This window comes from Blennius ocellaris (genome assembly GCF_963422515.1).
Source record: "Blennius ocellaris genome assembly, chromosome: 18".
In the NCBI taxonomy this organism is placed as follows: Eukaryota; Metazoa; Chordata; class Actinopteri; order Blenniiformes; family Blenniidae; genus Blennius; species Blennius ocellaris.
The window spans coordinates 12,196,392-12,220,219 of record NC_137667.1 but is presented as its reverse complement, the minus strand read 5'-3'; the positions used below and the strand labels follow the sequence as shown (position 1 = coordinate 12,220,219).

At 39.4% G+C, this 23,828-nt stretch overlaps 1 protein-coding gene across 6 annotated transcripts in view; it reads left to right on the top strand.

Annotated features, from left to right (window-relative positions):
* Positions 1 to 23,828, top strand: part of lama2 (laminin, alpha 2) — a 188,298-nt gene that overhangs the window by 39,986 nt on the left and 124,484 nt on the right. For 5 of the 6 annotated variants that reach the window (XM_080513776.1, XM_080513775.1, XM_080513773.1 and 2 more), the window contains exons 3-8: positions 54 to 166; positions 12,736 to 12,787; positions 14,258 to 14,448; positions 17,580 to 17,759; positions 18,322 to 18,411; positions 21,689 to 21,806. In XM_080513776.1, coding sequence (XP_080369902.1) covers positions 54 to 166; positions 12,736 to 12,787; positions 14,258 to 14,448; positions 17,580 to 17,759; positions 18,322 to 18,411; positions 21,689 to 21,806 — 744 coding nt within the window. Of the gene's footprint in view, positions 1 to 53; positions 167 to 12,735; positions 12,788 to 14,257; positions 14,449 to 17,579; positions 17,773 to 18,321; positions 18,412 to 21,688; positions 21,807 to 23,828 lie in introns of those variants that run through there. The other variant, XM_080513777.1, reaches the window with a different exon arrangement.

The following is a 23,828-nucleotide window of genomic DNA, read 5'->3' as shown; positions in this document are numbered from 1 at the left end:
TCCCCCATACTTTTTGTTTTTTTAGCATTTTCTTTCCATGTTTGTGTGTACAGAGCGCCACCCCATTGAGTTTGCCATCGATGGAACGAACCGCTGGTGGCAAAGTCCCTCCATTAAAAATGGGATGGAGTACCACTATGTGACCCTCACACTTGACTTAAAACAGGTAAAAAACACACACATGCACATGTGTTTCTTTTACTATATACTTTACTGTAATGCAATCATAAATAATTTGTAGTATTCTTTAAATTTTTTTGCATTACTAAGTAATAACACTGCTCCATGCTGCACAAAGCTTCCACAACAAACGTGTACATATGCAAGTGCGAGTGAATATTTCAGTTTTAGAAAGCTGTTTGATCTAGAATCAAACAGCTTTAGGAGTAAATTAATAATCACCCTGCACAGTGAATACACCATCATCTCAGATATTGACTTATGCATGCATGCATGTGAACAGGTGTGATATATATTGTAGTTATTGTGAGCGTGCACATTAATGCATTCGGATGTGTTGACACATGCACACATGCACAGTGAAGCAGTCGTCTTTTATTTAACACTTCCACATACAATGAGAACGTACACATTTTAACATAGGTGGTGTGTCTGATGTTGCTTCTCCGATGCGAAAGTGACGGTAGATTCAACCTTTATTTCTTTGGTGTTGAGCTGCCACTCCCTGTCGGCTGCCAAGATGACGTTTGGAAAAGATGTTGAAGATGACCTTTACCTAATACAGATCAGACTTGATAGCAGCTCCTGTTATTCACTGTGAAGACATTGCTTTTGTCTATCAAGACGGTGAAAATAAATACAAAAAAAGTAGTTGAGCGACTATATTGTGCATTCTGAATCCACTCAATCTTCACAGTTTGAGTGTCTTGTTTCAGTTTGTGCTGTGATGGACTGGTGACCTGTCCAGCTGGTACTCCATGGACGAACTTTAAAGTCATTTCGCTTCTTAAGACGTGGTCTCAACGACAGGATTGGCCCCAAACCTCCCAGTCTTCTTGCTAAATATATCCGTCTCTGTCTATATATTAAAACACAGTCCTTTCTACTTGCTTTTCCTTCTTGTAATAATATGTGGGTGCTCACCTCTCTTATTAATCAGGTGATTCATCTGTGAATTAATCCTGAACAAAATGATGGTTCTCTATCAGGGTGTTTGTCTCTCAGCTGTTGAGTTCTCAGATTGAGGTAAATACATCAAGTTGTAATTAGTTCTGATTTAAGATCATAGTTGTTTTTTACTTTTCTTTTTTTGCTATTTTTTTAGATTACATTTGTAACTTTTAATGGGACAAATGGTGATCTGCAATCGACTCTATAATCATTTAATTATTTATTGAAATGTATTAAGAGCAGTGGTGTTAAACATACAAACAGCTGGCCAAATCAAGCCTGCCAGAGTGTCTATTTGGACCTTGCAGCATATTAAAATGACAAAGGACAGATCGAGATAACGTATGCAGTTTGCATGTTCTCCCTTTGTGTGTCTGTGTCTGTGTGTGTTTCATTCAACAGTCCAAACAGATAGATTTGCTGATTTTAAATTGACAGGGAGGTGTGAGTGTGTGTGAGATTGACCCTCTGTGTTTGCCCCGTGATGGACTGTCCAGGTTGCACCGTGCCTTCGCTCACAGTCGCCTGGGATCTGCTCCAGCAATCTGTGACCCTGAATTGGATAAAGTGGCTGCGAGGACAGATAGATGTATGGGATATTGAGAGTAGTGGACACCACACTGAGAACCAGTCCGAGACATCAGTAACATAGCAGTGAAAACTCCTGACTTTTTCATTAATAAAGCTCCTAGTCGTTTGTTTCACTTTTGGAAGAAACAAAAATAAAATAAAGACAAGCTGCAAACAGACATGTTTTTTACATGCTGTAAAAAAAAAAAAAAAAAAAAAAGGATGATGATTTTGAAATTGCACCTCTTGTTTGCAAAATTCTACTTCGTAAAAAGTTATTCAAATACATGTGGACCTTATTATATTTTACTTGCACCTCTTTACACTGATACAAAATGGGAAGCATTTGTCAATATTTAGAAGCTGTTGTGCGATTATGTTCCTTGTGTTGCCCAGATTGGGGTGAATCTTGCCAGTGAGTGATAATGAGCTTTACAACTCTGATCCTGAAAGTATGTTTAGAGAGTACTGTATCTATAGAAGTATCTGTGTTGTCAAGAATAGAGGCAGCCTACACTGCTGGAATGAGTTAAACCAACTTTGCTTTCAGTCATTTAATCGTCACGCATGCCTCATTTTAAATATGGGTTCCCATTTTATTTTAATTTGGACACTTTGGCAGGAATCTTTGCGATCAAGAGGAGGTGTACTGGCATGGGATGATTTAGGACATTTCGCCTAGTTTAGTAGTGTGATTACACAGAGTAGGCTGCCAGATTATAATTATATGGATGTCATGAGACTGAAACTCCGCTGAGAGATTTATTTTGTGAGAAGCCCCTCGTTTAAAGAAGCCAGTCAGAAATTGCTCAGAATCTTCAAAACAGATTGATTTTAGGCAAATGATAAAAACACCAATAATCTGGGAAAATACCAACATGGATTGATGAAAACAAATAAATCATTTGTGAAAATTCAAATGAAGAAAGAATTTGGACATTTATTAACTTTTTGAATGTTTTCCATACATTTTTGTACATCTTGTTTCGTGGTCTCAGTGGATCAACCACAATTTCCCACTGTGAAATTATATCTAGGGCAAAATCTGTATCAAGATCAAATGTAAAAAAAAAAAGGAAGTAAAGGTTTTAAAAGGAATAAGCACCAGAAAATAAAAGAAAGTGAAAATACAGTACATTTGTGATACCTCAGATGAAGAAACTCAATAACAAGACACTCAAATTTGAAGCAAAACACATAAATTTTTCAGTATCAGAAAGTGTATGATATTAATAATCATACAAATAAACATTTCAGTACCAGCACAGAATCTGGACCCATTGAGGGAGGGAAGCTAGTTTGTTTTCATTCCTGGGGGCTCTAATTGAACAATTAAATCTTATCTCCCAGACTTTGAAAAAGTAGTAAATTAACAACTGAAATGCCTGATTTGCTGCTATTGTTTGGGTGCAAACATGCAATCGCCCAAAACAGTTCCTCACAGTTTGTCACACTAACAAAATACATCCCAAAGCTTTCTGAATGGTAAACCAACTTTGTTGTCAAATGTTCTTCTTAATGAGTTCATTATCTTGATGGTGTTCCATATTGAGTAGTCACAGGAAGCCAGTAAAAAGACCTGGACTGATGTGGTCCACTTTCTTGGTCTTTGTGAGGACGAGAGCAGCAGTGTTTTGAATGGCTGTCTGATTTTTTTAAATTTTTTTATCTTATTAAATTTTTTTAAAGAAGACCAGTGAAGACTGTGCCACTACTGAAGATAATGCATTAATTAGTTTCTCTACATCTTGCTGGGACATCAGTCCTATAAATCTTGCCACACGCTTTGTGGAGGGTAAGAAGTCTCTGTCAGGCTCAGGTCCATGTACACAACAAGGTTTCTGGCTTTTCCACTGCTTTTTAAAGTCACAGATTGAATGAGGTTTATCTGCATTTGTTTTACATTTTCAGTAGCCAGTTAAATGTGCTAAATGTGTTTCACACACTTCCCACCAGTTTCAACTGTTCGGAAACACTCTTGAGTGCAGGATGAGCCATCAGACGATTAACAGGAAGAGAGAAAGACTGAATTCAATGTGGGAAAATAAGTATTTGGCACAGACCACGAGATTAATCAACAACTAAATGGGCTTTACTTTTACAGTGCACTTTACTGCTTCAGCAGTTACAACTCTCTGTACACGATGAAGGGGGTTCGAGTTACATTCACCTATCATTCAATCTCCATGGCAGCTGCCATGTAACATAGAGGGTGAGATGGGGGAGCTTCAGAATGAACTGAGCCACAGACACCCCATGAAGATGACGTGGAATCTGGAGAAAGTATTTGTAAGTCTATGAGGTGTTTAAAGTTCCACAGTGTTGTCCTGGGTTGTTGCAGAGTGTGGTTGTTGTGTAGGATCTGTCTTTTCTGTCACGCATGCAACATATGAGAACACATGAACTGTATTTGGCCCTGCCGCGGCTGCTGCCTTTGTTCTGTTTGACTGCGAGAAAACTAAATAGGTGTTGCTGTGAGGCTTATTGAAATCAAACTGCTAACAAAGAGAGCTGCACTGTGCTCATGGTGCCCTCGGAAAATGATGATCTTCGTGGTAATGGCTGTAATAGAAATTGTCGTAGGTGCTGTTATCATCAGTGTTTTCCCAAAGCGTGTAGTGAAACCTGCGCACGGCACATTTCCACCAAAAATAAATTGCAGCGGAAAAATGCAAAGTGACACACTGCCGATGTGCCGATGTGCCGATGTGCCGATGAGGCTTCAAATTATAGCCACAGGGTTTATCCACCAAGGAACAAAATTCTACAGAGGCTGAAAAAAATAAAATAAAATTACTGCGAGTGCAAACATGTCTCCTTTCCATGATGCAGTTTTTCTATTATGATCTTTTTTACAATAACACAGAGAGACAGACAAATATGTAATATGTTGAGCAAAACAAGAATCCATCATAACAGTCGGATTCGAATTCTGAAGCAACATGTGATAATTGCATTTTTCCTATTATTCCTTTGTAATTGAATTTAGAGACAAAGGTAGAACAGAGAACTATAAAGAGGCCAAACAGAGGTGAGCTTCATCTAATTATTTATTTATTTATTTCTGCCAACCATCACATACGTGCAACATCATTATACCCACGAGCAGGAAGTAGAGCAGCAGATATCTTGACATGTTAATGACTTTGGGCCCATCAATCAAACCTTTCACCGCTGTGGCGCAGCGGCTGAATAAATATTCAGCCTTAAACGTTTCTGCAAACACAATTTCACACCTGTCTCTGAGTGGTCTGGCCTCTGAATGCATTTACCTGGTTACTCGCGTTCACTCACTCGCACGCCGCTACCGCTATGTCAATGCATGCAGCGGATGATTAACGCACACACATTATTGCTTCTTCTTATTCACAGTCAAAGGTTTATCGAGTTGCCAAAGAATGATTATAAGCGTTGACAGCTTGGTAAGAAAACTGCACTGTAGTCATTCTGATGCGCCACTTGTTAAGCAGATCATGTTATTTCAATGATAGCGTGACATAGGCACCGTAGAATGATTGTCATGTATTACAAAGGTAGACAGTTGCTTCTGAATTAACATCGGCTACCTAATATACATGATTGGCACATATTTTGACAAGAGTTCTTATACTGTGTACTTCCATCAAGTGAGCCGTGATAGGTTCACAGTTGCGAAGCAGTTCCGTGGCCTTGTAGATAAAGTTCCACAAGGCCAAGTTTTTTTTTTTTTTTTTTTAGTCAGAGCAGCAGATGGGATGACATGGCCTGTTTAATGCCGTTATGAGCAGAAGAGAAGTTTTATAACTTTCACAGCGATGCAGGTTTTAATACGGTTGGAGAATTATTGTGACCCTTTAAAAACAGGCTGTAATTTTCCACATCTTGGAGATTCTGTGCAACTAATAAAATGAATGAATATGATTATTGATAACTTTGATATTTTCAATGACATTGAGATCATGATCAGAAATGATAGAAATTTTGATATCGTGGCACTGATTACTTTGCGAGGACCCTCTCATTCTGCGGGGTAAAAGCAATACTTGAACGTAATGCATTGAGGCGACAGTCGGCCCTTCTATTGCCCGAAAGTTTTCAGTATTGCCATAATATGGAGAAATTAAATACAGCTACATGAGATGACTTTTTCATGAACATCTACACCTGAAAACAATAATTTAAAATGATTTATAACTGCACTTGTTCATACGGCACATTATGAGAACACACCTGGTTTGCAACGATCACTTATATATCAAAGGCTGTTAATGTCGGCGAGTGTGTATGTGTGTGTGTGTGTGTGCACTTCACGAGGGCATTTTGTGTATACGTCTGTGTGAGTTTTGATCAGTCGGACAGAAAGCTATTTACCCTCCAGTGCACCGAATTTCCCTTGTGACCGCAGTCATCTCACTCAGAAAATGACGGTGGACTCCTGTATTTGTGTGTGTCTGTGTGTGTGTGGTTATCGCCTGTGACATCACTACTCTCATTTCCTCTCTTGTTATTGTTGTGCCTCTCTGGACAGAGAGACTAAATAATGAGGACGAGTGGGAGCCGAGAGTCTGTGTGTGTGTGCGCGTGTGTGTGTGTGTGTGTGTGTGTGTATGATGGAGACTGTTGATGTCTGTGTATGTTCTTCATTATTTTCAGATAAATTCTTGCATCGTAATTGTGCGTGCAGATGCATCTGACTTGACAATACAGCAAAGGCACTCTGCAGAGACCTGTGGAAGAGACTTGAAATAATTTTGTAATAACTACCGTTTTATTTTTATTATTATTATTGAGCTGTTCCACCTCCAGTCATTTGATATCAAACTAAAAGTCTTCCACCCATGAACACGCCGCGTGTGAAATATTGCGCTGCCTCTGGCGTTGGCATTAATATGCATATAGATTAAGAAATGTAGTCAGACTTTTTACTATGAGAGACTGGACTTGCCTCACCATAGCAACAATCTTTTATCAGCCTTAGACAGGACTCAGTTAAATTGCGGTTATTATGGAAATGCAGCCATCAGTTTGATTGATGGACAGTGGTCAAATCGTGCATCGGCTCGGCTCTCTTGGGACGGAGGGAGAACCTGGTGATCAGAGTTCTGAAAAAGGCTGCCACTCAAAGTGCTTTTATCCACAGCTCTAGAATAGCCCACTTTACTTGCAAATACACACTAAAACTGGTATACTGTATATGCACAATTACTTCTTCCATATCTGGGGAGCATAATGAAGCATCGGCATACTACATTCAGCAGTTCACTTCGTAACATCAAGATGACCTGAATTATTTTGTTGGTTCCCTTTTTTTCCAGCCAAAACATCCCTGACCCCTCGAGGCACGGGCTCCAATGGACCTCTGAAATTATTGAGTCTAATTCCACACCAGGATGTTTGGAGATCTTGTAAAGCGAGGCTTCCATGGATCAGACTTATTTGTCCATCATATCCCATAGATGCTTAATTAGATTTACACCTGGGAATTTGTGAACCATCACCTTTCCATAGACCGGTGTATACATTTGTCAATAACTAGGTGGTATATTTCAAAGTCATTTTAATGGCAGGACCAAATGTTTCCTAGTGCAACATTACCCAAAGCAGAAAATGTGATTCATCAGAGCAGTTCGCTTTCTTCTATTTCTCAGTGATCTATTCTTGATGCACAAATTCTCAATATTGATTATTTCAATTATAGACAGGGGTAAGAATGGGCACCCGGATTGATCTGCATCTATGCAGCTTCACGGGCAACAAATGAAAGTGCACTGTGTATTCTGACAGTTTTCTTCTGTAGCAGCTATTAAGTCGAACCACAGCCACAGCTAGTCTTTTCTCTCCCTGTGCGTCACTCTTGACAGCCGATGACCCGGTCGTGGTTCACAGCTTTTCCTCCCCTGCACCACTTTTGATAGTAACTGAGCACTGCAGACTGGGATTACGCCAAAAGAGCCACATTTGGAGATGCTATGAGTATTACTATTTGAACCCTTTTACAGCTTTCCTCACACTTTAAGGGGGGTATTTTCTCACTACCTAATATATCCCACTCACTTACAGATGAAATAAGAAGGAATGAACGAATCAGTGATCATACTGTTATGGTAGGTCAATGTATTATACAATGAGTGACCATGATTGTGTAGCCAAACATTTGAATCACTAATTAAAATTACTGAATAAAACAAGAGGGAATCATTATTATTTCTTTGAATTGAAGTTATGATTGATGTTTCGGTCTGAAGTCTGCACAGTTGTACTACATTCGAGAATAAGAATGACTTACCTTTTCAATTTCTCCAAAGATTTATGTAGTGCCGTAAATGCTTTTTTTCTTTCAAGTTTCTCAGAAATAGACATTGGCGTATGGAACACAAGCTCACGTTCATTTGGCAACTGAGCTACTTCCTTTTTTCTTTACTTTTATATTATATAACAGATTCAACCAACATTATAAAAAAATATATGGCCATAGCATTTAGTGCCAGAAAAATATCTTTATTCATACTAGAGAAAATGTAAATGAAACATCTGCTTTACTCAATGAAACTTTGTTGGTTTTAATGTTTGACAGTAGTTCGTCCGAGGCAAGAGTGTGGGAGAGATTGCAGCATCTGGTGTTTTGTGTAGACTAAAGCGTATTTAAAAGCTTAAGGCCAAATTACGACCCGGTAAGTGAGCGGGTGTACTGGTGTGCGAATATACATTTTGTTTGTGTCTGTAAGTGTGGTATGGGCAGTTTAGGCAGATAGGCATACTTAAAGAGAGTGGATTTGAAATGGCTGTTGCACAACAGACTCTCATTGCATTTTATCCACAGGCCTGTGTTTGTTTAAGCTGCAGTCCCACTTTAAGCCAGTGTGAAAAATCACCATAATGTGTCTGTTTTTCACTTTTTATACAATTTTCTCTGCAGTTTGGACAAATATTGAAGTCTACAAATGCACTTACCTCATAACCGCCGAACAACATTCAAAATTCTGCCTTCAAAATGTTTCTTCCAGGCTGTTTTCAGTGTCAGCTCAGTGGAAAAGACGGAGAGATTTTGCACTGAGCAGCTCCACTGAATATCTGCTGCGTGTTTGCCTGCATTTCGTTTGGCAGTCAGGGATGTTGGATGATTCACACCATTTAGAGCAGGGCCAACAGCTACTTTATTAGTCCAGTGAGATGTTAACACATTTTCATTTGAAGTGACAGTAAATTTTAACGAGTCTGCATACCAATTGTGTTCCTCTGACGGCATCTCCACCTGTGTGTCTGCACAAATGGGCCTTTTCTTTTTTCCTTTAATGCCTGAGTCCTTAAACACCGTTTAATGATCTCTGGTCACTCATTTTGAATGTGTTGCATCTCTCACTGAACTCATTCTTCGTTGTGTTGGATTTGGGTTTTTTTTGTTCTTTTGTGTGCACATGGTGCTGGAAGAGGCTGAACCGAGTGGAATTGGAGCTGGATGCCAGTTTATCAGGTCGGAGAGATTTTAACACGTTTCCATGTGAATGGCCCGTAAACACCAGCTGTCCAGTAAAACCTCTGTCGCTGTGTGTCCAAATCACGCTGAGACAAAATGGATTCTTCACAGTCTATTTAATTGTAGGCATCCCAACCATACTGGATACTGGGCTTAACTGGACTCATTGAGTGTTAAAATAAACATTTTAAGTGCTCATTTGGCTGCTGTGCTCAAATATCTGCCAAAAGCCGCTCCCTGGTATAACTGGTTCCTGTCAAGTGTATAAGATGGAAGCAATGAAACTCTGCTTGAGCACTATGCGATTTGTATGGGGTTTTCAGAATAATGTCTCTTGTGAGATTTAGAAGAGGGCACACTTGTCAATTCTGGACATATATGTGATTCTGCATATTTTTATCTAACTTGCCACCACTTTCACAGTTGCAATCCTTCTCTCAGAAGCAGTACAAAATGTTGCTTTGAGTCAGTGTTTGGTTTTTTTTTAATCATGGAATTATTCATCACCTGTTATGAGACTGCTTGATTTCATTTGAGGGTAATGTCAGTCACTGATTGCTTCTTTATTCAGCTTCAGCGCTATACCGGTTTCTATTAGACAGACCCACAGACAATTTCCACTGCTTTTTAGATAAAACTGGCACTTATAAGACGAAAAGTTTAATAATATTTGGTGATTCAAAAGGTTGTTTTTTTTGTTGGGTTTTTTTGTTTCACAGTAGGGTGACATCATTAGCCTCTTGATGAGTAACCATCTGCTTGCATTTTACGTATCTAGATGGATGAACAAACACTTCAGGCCTCATTGTGTTATCAGAAGTCACATGAGTTTGGCCCAGTTTACATGACAATGAATACGAGTGTATCTGCAAAACTTTCTTCACCCCCTTTTGCTCAGGCGCCTGAAAAACAACATGGCGAATCTGTAGTAGGATGGCTCACGGTCCATATTCTAGTTTTATTGTTCATATCCGTAGTTTAATACCGAATTCATCATCAGTCCATACGAATGTTGGGTCCCTTGCGATTTTGTTCACATTAACAACATATTGTTCTCTGCACACATCTGTGTGGTTTCATGACAAAAAATAAGCGACAGCGCCCTCCCGTGACCCGGCAGACTAACTTCATCAATGCCACTGTGTCCGCTGCTGCAGTGTAAATGCTCCCCCTTTTTTTAACGGATCAGGTGTTGTCATGAAACATGAAACATTGACGTGTAAACGGGGCCTTAGTTCATTGGGCTTGTGGTAGATATTCTGTACGCAAAATGTATGTTCAAATGCATTGTATAATATCAAATAAGACTGTTTCCCACTAGTGAGAACTTTAGCCTGCCAACACCCTGCCACACCGTAGTACGTTTTCTCACTCTCAGGATTTCTTGATTGATTTATCCCCATTTTATTGTAGGTCTTGACTTTACTATGTCCAGTGTTATAATAGTACAAATTAAACACTTCTGAAATACAATTTACCAAGCACTATTGAAAGAACTTTAAGTCCAGAACTGAGCACAGCCACTGAAAGTGTTTTGCTCGACCAAAGGGAAACTCAGGAAGAGTTAAATATCAAAATATCATCCGCTGTTGGATCCTGGTCCGTCGGATGTTGTTTAGATACTCTCTGCCTCACTTTTGCAAACAAACACAACTGAAGAAAAGTACTACAAATACAAGCAACATGGATTGTCAGGTATCCATCTATGTATACATGCCAGTTCAGATATATTACTTTTACATCAGCAAAATAGCATGAAAGCAATTCAGAATGTAATTCTATTACCCACAAGCTTATTGGAGCACCAACACATTACAGTGTTTTGTTAGCAATTCATAGTGGGAAATTTAATTTTGATGCTGGGCTTTGGGCCTTTCCATATGGAACTTCCATGTTCTCTCTGGGTTCTGCAGTTTTCTCCGACTCAGGCCTTTCTTAACTTGCCGTGAGGTTTGAATGTGTGTATGTGTGGTTGTCTATCTCAGTGTTTGCATCATGATGGACTAGTGACATGTCAGGGTGAACCCTCCCTTTGTTCTTAGTCATCTGGAATCTGCTCCAGCCTTCTGCGACCCTCTGTTTAATGACAGGGAATAGACGAAGGATGGGTGGAAGAAATATGACTTTGACATCATTTTTTGACTTCACACGGGGAATAACAATTCTGTTTTTAGGCAGACTGGAAAGTCAGTTTGTCCCTCAAGGGGTCGACCAACATACTGAATGTGGTAAATAAACCCTGTTTTATTTAAGGCTGTGTCTTTGTGATTCATAACCCTGACCCTGAATAAGTAAAATCCTCAAAGTTTGATGACACTAACTTTTAGTTCTCCCGTTCCAAAAGATTTAAAAAAAAACCCAACACTGGTATAACACACAAAACAATCTGAAACATTTCTACAGTCATATAAAACATGCTCAACATATCTACATAAATATGCCCATCTCTAAAATAAACCTTTCTTTTCCAGATTAGTGATGGTTTGCATTCTGGTTTTTTTCTGCAGAGTAGTTTTTGTTGTGTTCTTATTTCTCCCCGACATGTCGAGCTTGAGAGTGAAAAAAACACCCAACTTCCCTCTGATTCACGTTTGATCAAAACTGAGGGTATGACACATTTTTGCCACACACACACACACACACACACACACACACACACACACACACACACACACACACACACACACACACACACACACACACACACACACACACACACACACACACACACACACACACACACACACACACACACACACTGGAATTAGTTAGCTGTGTTGATCTATGTTTAGCTGTTGGAGCTGCCTAGCTGTCCCGGAGTTGTCACCATATTACAAGCTGTAGCTCTGACTTCCTTCCTTACACACACACACATGCACACACACACACACACACACACACACACACACACACACACACACACACACACACACACACACACACACACACACACACACACACACACACACACACACACACACACACACACACACACACACACACACACACCATCCCACCCGCAGGTAACAGTAACTCTTTGTAGGTGGTTTGAATGACTGCTATAAGGTTACCCTAAAAGATATTTTCACACACAAATGCAAACATGCACACACATTTGGTAGCTTTCTCCCTATTCTAATTGGTGCAATGTGACACTGCTTCCCACATCAGGAGAAGAAAGAGAGATGTAGTTGCCAGGAGAAGGGATGTGGTGAAAGAGATGGCAAACGGAGTCGGGGGAGAAAGGGAGTCGGTGTTTGACCTACATCTAATGTTTGTATTTGTATCCACCTATCTGGCTGTCTATTGATCTGGCCTTTCCTAATGTCCAGGGAAAGTGTGAAGAACATTTTCGATCATAGAGAAATATTTGGTGCATTCAAAAGTCACAGTGAAGCCTCTTTCGTGCAATTTATGTTGTTATTATTATTATTATTGTTATATATATATATATATATATATATATATATATATATATATATATATATATATATATATATATATATATTGTTGTTGTTGTTGATTTATTTGTTTATTTTTAACTTGATGTTATCATCATGTCTTCTCTTTGCATTTTCCAGGTTTTCCAGATCGCCTATGTGATCATAAAAGCAGCCAACTCACCTCGCCCAGGTATTGACTTATATTGTTTTCATGTAAACATGTCTCCACTTCCTAGCTGCAGAGAGAATTTACCCTCACTGAACTTCAACAAATTGCATTTTACCTTAGACTTTAACATTATTGACGTGGATTGAAGACGACAACATTCTAACTAGTGTTACAGCATTTTCCACTAAACAAGCACCTTGTGACCTCATTATGCGAGAAGGTGCATAGCTATGCAAAAATACAGCTCCAACAATATAAGTTACAGCAAAAAGTTGTCTTAAGAACAAGAAAATAACCACCCCAAAAAAACAACTAAACTTTAAACCAGTTCTCTGATGAGATTTCCACATCAGTGACAAACAACAGGCGCTTATGCAATGAGTCAGAAAGTAAAAGTAAAACCATAAAGGTTTCAAAAAGTGTAGATAACTTAAAAGTTATATCAGAACTAACAAGAACTTTCCAAATTCAGTAATTTTTGCAAGGTAATGCATTAGTTTTATCATCAGGCTATTAAATATATCAGTTCTTACCACTTATTTATATTAAGAAACAAACCATTACCTCCACACAAAATCGAACATATCAAGCAAGTGTTCATATTTGATAACTCCAAAATGTCTTCTTGTTTCTCCCAAATTATAACAAGCTAAAGACATGTTGCTCACAGGAAAACATAATGGCAGTATAGAAATATCCAGTAAAAGAAATGGCATTATAAACTATGAACCACAATTTAAATTCTTTACTTTTGATTTAGTGCAGGAGTGCAAAGGTACTCCTGAAATGTTTATATTTCATTAACATTTTCACAAAACATGTTAAGAACATTGAATGAACCTGGTGGTCTCTTTTAGACACGCGGTAACTATATTTGAAACCCCTGTTTCAAGCAATAAAAAAAATTTAAACTGTAAAATAGCCTCTATCATTTGCAGGGATCACATGAAAGTAGTGACAATGATTGTATCTCAGCTTTTGTGTCTACGCTCATGTGCACATGTATGTAATGAGCCACTTTTTGTATATTATATTGTAGTTCATTGTGGCCATACGTGTATATCAGATGTCAATTCATACTCAGTGTGGAGTATGTATCCCATTCAAATTTTTATTACTTTCCAACATACACTTGATGACATGTAGTTGTTTTTTAAGACGAGATCGATAAACGCAAAAACAAAAAGATAACTTTTTATTAGCTTTAAAAGAACAAAATAATAAATTTTTAAAGGCACCATATTTGTACCTTCCAATGTGTGTCTGCTATCGGTTTGACTCATTTTAGTTTGACGAACTACAAAGTCATAGTTTGCTGTTAGTTAGAAATACATACTGACTCATCCGTCAATTTTCTATGTATATTAAACAGTGGGGTATAAACTGATGCTTGGATGCTCCCCATTATTTTTATTGATCTGCTTCTCATCTTCATATCAGACGTTTGAAGCGTTTCATCATTGTGCTCTTTCCCAATGTTTTTGGCCACAGGTAATTGGATCTTGGAGCGTTCGATAGATGGCCTGACTTTTGAGCCCTGGCAGTACTACGCCATCACTGAAACAGAGTGCCTGACCAGGTTCAACATAAATCCTCGAACCGGTCCTCCGTCATACACCAGAGACGATGAAGTTATCTGCACATCGTTTTACTCCAAGATTCACCCGCTGGAGAACGGGGAGGTAACGCTCAACGTTATCACACACTGTGGGTTGACTGTGGTGGTTTAACAAACTTGATGCTGTCGTTGAGAGTTGTTCAGGAATTATTTCAATGAAAGTATCTTAGAACTGTTTCATACAATTAGCATAGAAAGTAGATTGTATTAGATGGCATATATTTACAACCCCATGAGAAACTGAGCTCGTTAGTCCACTTTTAGGCTCCTCGTCAGGTTGGGGGGGGCACTTAGATTTGATTTGCAGACCTGGGAAACTGACCTGTGTGCATATACACGGGAGCAGTGTGGGCTACATTGATTCTACACTCAAGAATAAAGCCAGGCTTCAGAAAATGTGCAACCTGTTATATAATTCTAATTTCAATAAATGACGAGAAAATAATATCCTGATTTAATAAAATAAAATCACACTGATATTGAAACAGACACATGCACGCAGTTGTTTACTGTTGTATCGCTTTGATCAGCCCTGCGCGACTGCACACCATAAGAACAGCAAGATAATCCAGTAATGACTGACATTAATGAAGAGAGGGCACTCGCACGCACGCACGCACGCACGCATGTACACACACACACACACACACACACACACACACACACACACACACACACACACACACACACAAAACACAAAGTGTGCAGTGAAAACACACTCATCATTCATTTCACAGTCGCCATGCTGGGCTAATTGTAGATGCCTATCTCTGTGTATGCATTTACATTAACGGTGGTGTGTGGTCCTGCTTAACACCTCTGCAAGCACGTGTGTTCAGAGTGTGTCTCTGTGTGTCTTTGTGTGTGTTTGTGCTGTATGCGTGTGTGTCCTGCGGGGGAGCACGAGAGCGTGTGCGAGCTGGGATATGTCAAGAGCTGCAAGTAACGACTGAGGTGTCTGAATGTGTGTGTGTGTGTGTGTGTGTGTGTGTGTGTGTGTGTGCGTGTGTGCGTGCGTGCGTGCGTGCGTGCGTGCGTGCGTGCGTGCGTGCGTGCGTGTGTTTGACAGCTCCCCAGCCGTCTGATCACAGTGAAACCATAATGAGTCGTAGGCGATGTGTCACAGCAGCGCACACACATTCACAATGTCACCCCACTGCTCATCACACACACACACACACACACACACACACACACACACACACACACACACACACACACACACACACACACACACACACACACACACACACACACACACACACACACACACACACACACACACACACCACAACAGTCATGTACACATCTATCTCTTTCATTATTTCTATGTGTGCAGCTTATACCCTTTGCACTCATGCACACACACACACACCACTCATTACCTCCCTTTAACCCTGACATAATTATCACCCGAACCCTATTTTAAGTCAAATCTTAAAAGAAATGAAAAAAATTATGATTTTCCTGATTCTTTTCATCATATAAGTTGCTGAAAAGACTTCCGTCCACACAGCAGATGTATACGCACGTGCACACAACACTCCCGTAAACTATCATCTCTTTCACTACTTCTTAATGTGCAACTCACACCAGTCAAACGTTACCTCCAGAAACACACATACATACACACACTTGCACGCACTTACAAACGCACTCTCAGCTCAGTGCAAGACTTTTTTTTTTTTTTTTGCACAGATGCCAAATGTTGCTTTTGGCCAGATTAGTGAGACGGACAGATGGACAGTCAGACAGGCTGGCAGACAGAGCTTCACACTTATCCACTGCTTATTATGTTGTTACTTCTTGATTGTTGTTATAGAATATGAGTTGAGGCTGCTTCTGTGCACTGATACAAATATGCTGATATGTGCTAGATCTATTTAAAAAAAACAAAAACAAAAAATTGTTGTTCAAGCACATTTGTTCTTTGTTTAAACTACATGAAAAATAAAATCCAAGTAAAGTAAACTTGATGTCTTTCCAGTGTAAGGATCCTTAGATCATCTGGATAAACTGGACTGTATAGATTGTAGGCTAACTTGCCTCCTTCTGTGGTGCATGGGAACAAGATAGTTTTTTTGTTATGTGGATAAATTTAAAGAAGATTGACTACTACTTAAATTCTTCATGTTTGATCAGGCTTGCTCATTTGAAAACTGCACTATTTTTGAATATGCAAACACTCATTGATTCTTAAAGCTCATTTGCTGATTACATGACGCCTCCCACACCATAGAGTCTATTCTGCATGTTGAACACAAACGGTTTCCACACCACACCGGTTTAAGTTGTCCATCGGACCAGGACTGAATTCGAAGCAAGTTGTAATGCTCCAAATCACTCCCTCAGTTACGCGCCTTAAACTCTCAGAGAGCGCTGAGAAACTTTTTACTTTCAAGAAAGAATTTGAAAACTGTCTTCGAACTCTGCTCACATCATTCTGTGCAGTGAAGCCCAAACATTCAGGAGAAGCGACATTCACCAAAATGCTTTTTTCTCTCCCGTTCTTTAGTGCAGGAGGATTATATTTATTTCTTCTACATACGGGTGAACAAATGAAAAAAAACTGAAAGAAAGAAAGAAATCATGGCTGTGGCTCCTGGATAAGGGTTTTCAACCAGCAACTGGCACATGTGATATTAAGCTTCTTCAAGTTTGTGGTTTGAATTTACTGAAGTCAGTGTTTATAGTGTATGAAGATGTTGTTTTTCCTTACACGTACGCATGCAAGTCCTTTAAATGCTGAATGACAATTTTGATGGGAGACAACGTGAATCTCTTCTGTCAAAAATTAGACTTATCAACTTCCACATCTTACATACTAATGATAACAGGGTGATCACAAGATGTGAGCTCATCTGTGCTAACCATATGCACTGCATGTTTAGTTAGGCCTCTTTTATGTACTTATGTCTAGAAATTTCCCATTGAAAACATACAATTGTTGGGTAGTAGGACTCGGTAGTGTTATGGATGTGATGACAGTATGGTGGAGCTAATCGCATTGTATTGTTTTCTTAGATTGTATGCATTGTATTTTTGGTTTATTTACAGATCTATCTCTTTTCCTCACAGATCCAATAACCCTACACTTTGTTTGTTAACTCTACAGTTTGTTAACTCTAAGTTATGGCCATAACTTAGAGTGACTGTGCCGTTCCATGTCGGTGGTCCATGTCTCTCTGTCTACAGATCCACACTTCTCTGATCAATGGTCGGCCCAGTTCAGACAACCCGTCCCCAACCCTGCTGAACTTCACCTCCGCTCGCTACATCAGGTTGGTCTTCCAGCGAATCCGGACGCTGAATGCTGATCTCATGACCCTGACACTGCACGACTCCAGAGATATCGATCCCATTGTGACAAGACGGGTGAGTCTCAAAAGTACACTGACATTTTCTTTTCTTTTCTTTTCTTTTCTTTTCTTTTCTTTTCCAGTGGATTGCAGAAGTATTCTTGCCATGGAAGGAATATGACAATATTAAAACAAAACAACAACATCAAATAAAATACATGTATACACATATGTGATTGTAATGTGACAAAAGGTGGAAAAGTTCAAGGGGTATGAATTGTTTTGCAAGCGGCCGTATATCTTAAAACTGGATTTGTGCCCTTTGTCAGTTAATCTGGACTCATTCACTCTCTCAGCAGAGAAGTTGTCATGTTTTAATTAACATTGTCATGTTTTTCCCTTATCATTTTACTGCATGCATGATTTTGTTTTTTCATTCTGATTTCTTCCTTTTTAAATGCCATTGTTTCAATCTTTGATATGCCTTTTTACGAATACACCCTTTTTTTGAATGGAGTCTGCACTAAGTATGAAATGCACAAATGTATTTTAAAAAGCAATTTAGTCTGCTGGGTAGTTCCTTGACTCAACTTATCATTTCAGCAAGTTTTGACTCTCTCTCTGCTTCTCTCTCTCAGTACTACTATTCCATTAAGGACATCTCAGTTGGAGGGATGTGCATCTGTTATGGCCATGCCAAAGCTTGTCCTCTCAACAGTGTTACAAAGGTAAGATACATTTGTCTTTTGCTCTCTCGCTCTCTCTCTCTCTCTCGCTCTCGCTCTCTCTCTGTATCATTAACAATACCATCAAGGTAATGGAGCATGGAGAACCTCCATAGTGGTGAACAGCACCAAAGCAAACCAGTAAGCCCTCGGGCATCAGCTTTGTCTCCATCACCTTATATCAAACCTTCTCTCTTTCTCTGTGTGTGTGTGTGTGTGTGTGTGTGTGTGTGTGTGTGTGTGTGTGTGTGTGTGTGTGTGTGTGTGTGTGTGTGTGTGTGTGTGTGTGTGTGTGTGTGTGTGTGTGTGTGTGTGTGTGTGTGTGTGCAGAAAAAAACAGGAAGATCAGGTGTCTGGTATCAAACTTGCCTCTGTTTGATGTGAGACAGGAGAGCTATGTCACCTGTGTCCCCTGCAGACACACACACACACACACACACACACACACACACACACACACACACACACACACACACACACACACACACACACACGCACACACACACACACACACACACACGCACACACAGACACACACACACACACACACACACACACACACACACACACACACACACACACACACACTCACTCACTCACTCACTCACTCACTCACTCACTCACTCACTCACTCACTCACTCACTCACTCACTCACTCACTCACTCACTCACTCACTGACGCTCTATGTCCTTGAACCAACAAGCCCAACACAGACGCAGCTGGTCCCTTGGTGATGATGTCAGTGACATTGTAGAAACACCTCAAGCTTCTTCAACTTCTAACAACATCTTAAGCAAAAAGCAAACATTTTGCATTTTGCCATGATTTGATGGGCAGACTGTGTCAATTGTCCTCTTTTGGACACGTGCACCTAAAACTGTATGATTCTGTAATGGATATCACTGCATGATCTTAGGAACACTTACACAAATCATTGTCTGTGGACGCAGTTCACTGTAGAGTAACGAGAAGAAGCCACTGTTTTTCCATCTTTCTTTCTTTCAAATCTTTCTTGTTATTCATTCAAAATATTTGATATGCAGTATTCTAGACCACACAGTCATATCTTTTCCAGTAAAATGACCTCTGTCCATCCATAGTTTTTGAATGCAAAATAGTTCTTTGCCTACCAATAACCAGTTATACATTTGTATACATTACACACTTAAGGTATGAGAAACAGAATGAGAAACTTTGAAAATGCCGTAATACAGTGCACCGTCAAAACAAATTCTAAGGCTCGTAATGCGGACGCTGTTGTTTTGATAATGAAATTGCAGGGGATAATTCATTTAGTTGTGGTCAGATTAATTCTTTGAACTCTAACTGAACATTTATTGCATACTGTCGTTGTGTTGTCTTTGCTGGAACCTGTAGGTGGGGAAAACACACAGGTGTTGATGCTGCTGTTTCTATTGCAGGTGGCAAATCAGTCTGGTGTCCTGCATGTGACAGCAGCATGTTGTAGCACACCCAGCACACTGAAACTAATAACTCAAAGCTTTGTTGGCTGTGTATAAATTCATTATCAGACTTATCTGTCCTAAGTGAATGACGTAGCTTAAACCCAATGATACGTCGCCATTGATACAGTTTATCAAACCTGAATGTGGCTCATTTAATTTTATTTACTTGAAAAAGATTTCGTCCAGCTTTGTGTTAAAAAAAAAGTGTTAAAAAAACACACAAAAAAACGACCAAAAAAAAAAAAACAATCCACACATTTCTGGGCAGACGTTCAAAAAGCAAAGAAGGTGAAGACCTTTGAGATGATTTGTTGATGATCGTGTACAGAACATTTGTTCAGATGCATGCTCAGCACAAAGGCAGCCTTAAAGTGGGAGCTGCAGCGTTGTCTCTGATAAAAGGGGCAAATTCACATGTGCCAACAAATTCAAACTTGGCTCTGGCTGTGCTATTGTACTACTCTCCTCTCAGTTAAATCTGGCACCCTCACCACATCAACCAATTTACAGAAAGTCCTAAATTGAATTACAGAAGCTCAAAGTTGGCAAATGTTCGGCTACATTCTACTTTGACTCTGTTTAGTTTTGAATTTATATCCCTCCTGGGAGAAAAAATTGCAAACCTATTTGTTGCTTATTGGCAGCCCTATCTAGCAGCTTGCTCTTCTGTGATTTCTCTGTTGTTTGATAAGCTTCCACTGGGTCAGGCACATTTGTAATTACATGTTTGCAGGTACATTATCAACATAATATAATCACAATACTGGTAATGTGTGTTAAATGTAAATACAGCCACCTTTATACAGTGCATTTTTTGGAAACTTACAATAGAACATAGACAGCATTTGAGATGCTCTGAGCCTTTAGAGAGACTCAGCCCCCTCAAAATGACCATGAAATGCTCTTTCATTGGATTGCCGGTTATCTTTTAACCTACTGTACTTAACTCTTTTTATCTTTTCTTTGATCTTGTTATATATATTTTTAATATAATTTGTGTAACGTGTATGTGTGTTGCCATTATTAAAGAGTTTCTGTTTTACAAAGTGAAATATCCTGCATTCAAGATTTGAGATATATTGCAAATGAAATGTGAGTTTAGAAATATGAGAAATTACTTTGAGAATAACATTGTGATATCTGACATTTACACGGTTGACACAGAATCTCAACATTATTCTTGAAACGTGTGTCTTCTTTCATTGGGCAAACTTTGTAATTGAAAATAATTCGTATGACCTTTCGTAGAGAAAGTGTTTTATACAGTATGTAATATAGGCATACACAAAACACAGGATTTTATGTTCCACACTGTAAATTTCTCTTGCATAATACAAGCTGTTTGAAACCTCAAATTCTTTGTTTCTTCACTAGTATTAGAAAAATAAACTAAATGGGTTAAACCGCTCAATTTTAACTTCTTCTCTACAATTGTGGGCTGTGATCCTTTAATTTCTTTAATTACATCGACACATTCTTTGAGAAATTAAAGGCAGACATTTAACATCTGCCATCTTGTGAAACCAAGGAACCTATCATGTGGTTAAAAGTGCAACTCAACTTCTTAATTGTGTGTGGAATTGATATAAATTAGTGTCGAGTTAAGTTCTGATGCCTTATTATTCCTTTGTCAGGAATTTAGCAGAGCGTGAACAGAAGGTGGCTACAGTGGACATTGTTACTGTGTTTAGTTTTGTCTTTGAAATCAACTCCCAGCTACCAGAAGATCCATTCATTTAAATCCAGACTTTCAGCTCCCGATGCTAACAAGTATTTTCCATGTACTTTTGTGTGAATTTGTGTGCATATGCAGAAATTTAGCTGTGAATGTGAGCACAACACATGCGGGGAGAGCTGCGATCGTTGTTGCCCGGGTTACCACCAGCAGCCCTGGATGGCAGGAACCTTCCTCACTCGGCACGTCTGTGAGAGTAAGAAGAAAAAAAACGCAAACTAAATTACACACTCATTTCATGAACATATGTCGACATCACTTCATCTGCAAATATTTCTTCTTTGTCAGAAACACACAGTGATTCACCAGATTTTCCTAACTTTTATAAATGTTTCCTCAGAGCTCTTTCTGATGCTGTATGTCAGTGGTTATCAACATGGGGGGACTCCAACTGTCATATTTGCGTATGTTTAAAGAAAACCATAAGTCTCTAAAAAATACCTGGGAAAATGCTGTTATATTGAAGTGTCCTGCTTTTTTGTGTGTTTGATAAAAATGTGGTTCACCACAAAGGTTCACCACATTCTGGGTCCACCTCAAGGAAAAAAAAAATAAAGTTGGGATCCACTGCCGTAGGTAACATACGCAGCCATGCTTAGTAATATTATCACTACTGCACACATACAAGTCAGGTGAATGCCCTCCACGGAGGTGAACAGCCAGTCGGAATCAATCTTTGATATAAGGCTGTATAAAGCCATCAAAAACTCACCTTTGCATCCATTAACCTTCATCATGTAGCAGTAGAGGGATGAGGTTAGAGGCTTCCACCTGTCATCATAAAACTAAGGTTACAACATGTAATCTTCGTTTTATTTCACACAGACTACACCCCCTAACAGCCCCGTAGTCTTACCGGATGGCTTCTGCTGCCTTGACACTGACACAACATGACAAAAGTGAGTGAGGACCCCGACATCACAACAGTAAAATAACTAGTTGAGACAGATTCAAGCCATTCTTGGGTAACGCTGCCCTGATACTGTGGAGTGTGACTACAGCGGGGTCCTTCAGCCTGCTGCACAATCTCTGTCTCGGTGATAGAAAACCTGTACCTGAAATGAGGCATCGGGGGAGGAGGGTGGGGGCCGGGGTGATAGTAAAGGGAGAAGCCCAGTGGCATCAAACAGCTTTACAGGTAAACAGTGTCAAGTAAGATCATACTGAGAAGAACCAGAGGGCAAGATTTTCTTTGCCTTTCTCATCCCTCCAAACAAACTATGAACACCATCCAAGTGGATTAAGTGTGCCTGGAGGACAATAAGAACTTTCCAGAGGAAATCATACAGCCATGATCGACCTTATTAAACACTGTGGAGATGTGATGCGGCTCTAACAAATACAGTTGACAGGGTGAGGACATTGAGGACTCAACACATTCAAACGAAACAAAACACAACTTTTAGTGATAAAAATTAGTAAAGTAAATTAAACAAGCACAAAAAAGTGACTAAATCCAAGCAGAGATAAACAGACTGAGGACTGAAAGAGAGATACACACACACACACACGCGCATGGAGATGTGCCTTGGTGGGAAGCGCCCACAATCAATCAAAGTGACCATACTGGCGACGGGGGAACAGGGAAAGAATCGCACACATTTACACACCCATGGACCCTAAAATGAGACATGGACCTGAAGAAAGGCCTCAGCCACAACATGACATGGACAATCTTGATCTGGGAATTACAGTTCAATGATATTGCCAAAATCTTGAAGGACAAGCCAACAAAAAAAAAAATAGTGGTGGAATTTGGACCTATTAAGATAGGGATCTTTTTTTTAAAGGTTTGTGAGGTATATTTACTTAATTGACATGCCATTTCAATATTTTTTTCCTTTTTTTTTTCCCAGTTTGTTACTACTTTTATTTTCATGGCTTAAACTACTTGATGTACTTGACACACCGTCGAAAAACCATGATCCTTGCATGGGTCTGCTCCTCCATCCACTCTGGATCATTCATTCAATTTGTCTGAAAAAGAAAACCTTGCAGGATACCTTGATGGTTTGGAGCTCTTCTTTTTTGTTAAATGCTTACATAGCTCGTGCTTGCGTCTCTCACTGTGAATATTTTTTGAATAGTATCCACAGACCCATCACCACAGGTAGAAATAAATAAGAACAGAAGTCCAAGTAAAACAAGAGCTTTGTGACCTGAAGTTGTAACTGTTACAATGCACAATTTTATTTGTAAAATCCCAAAGAACAATGTG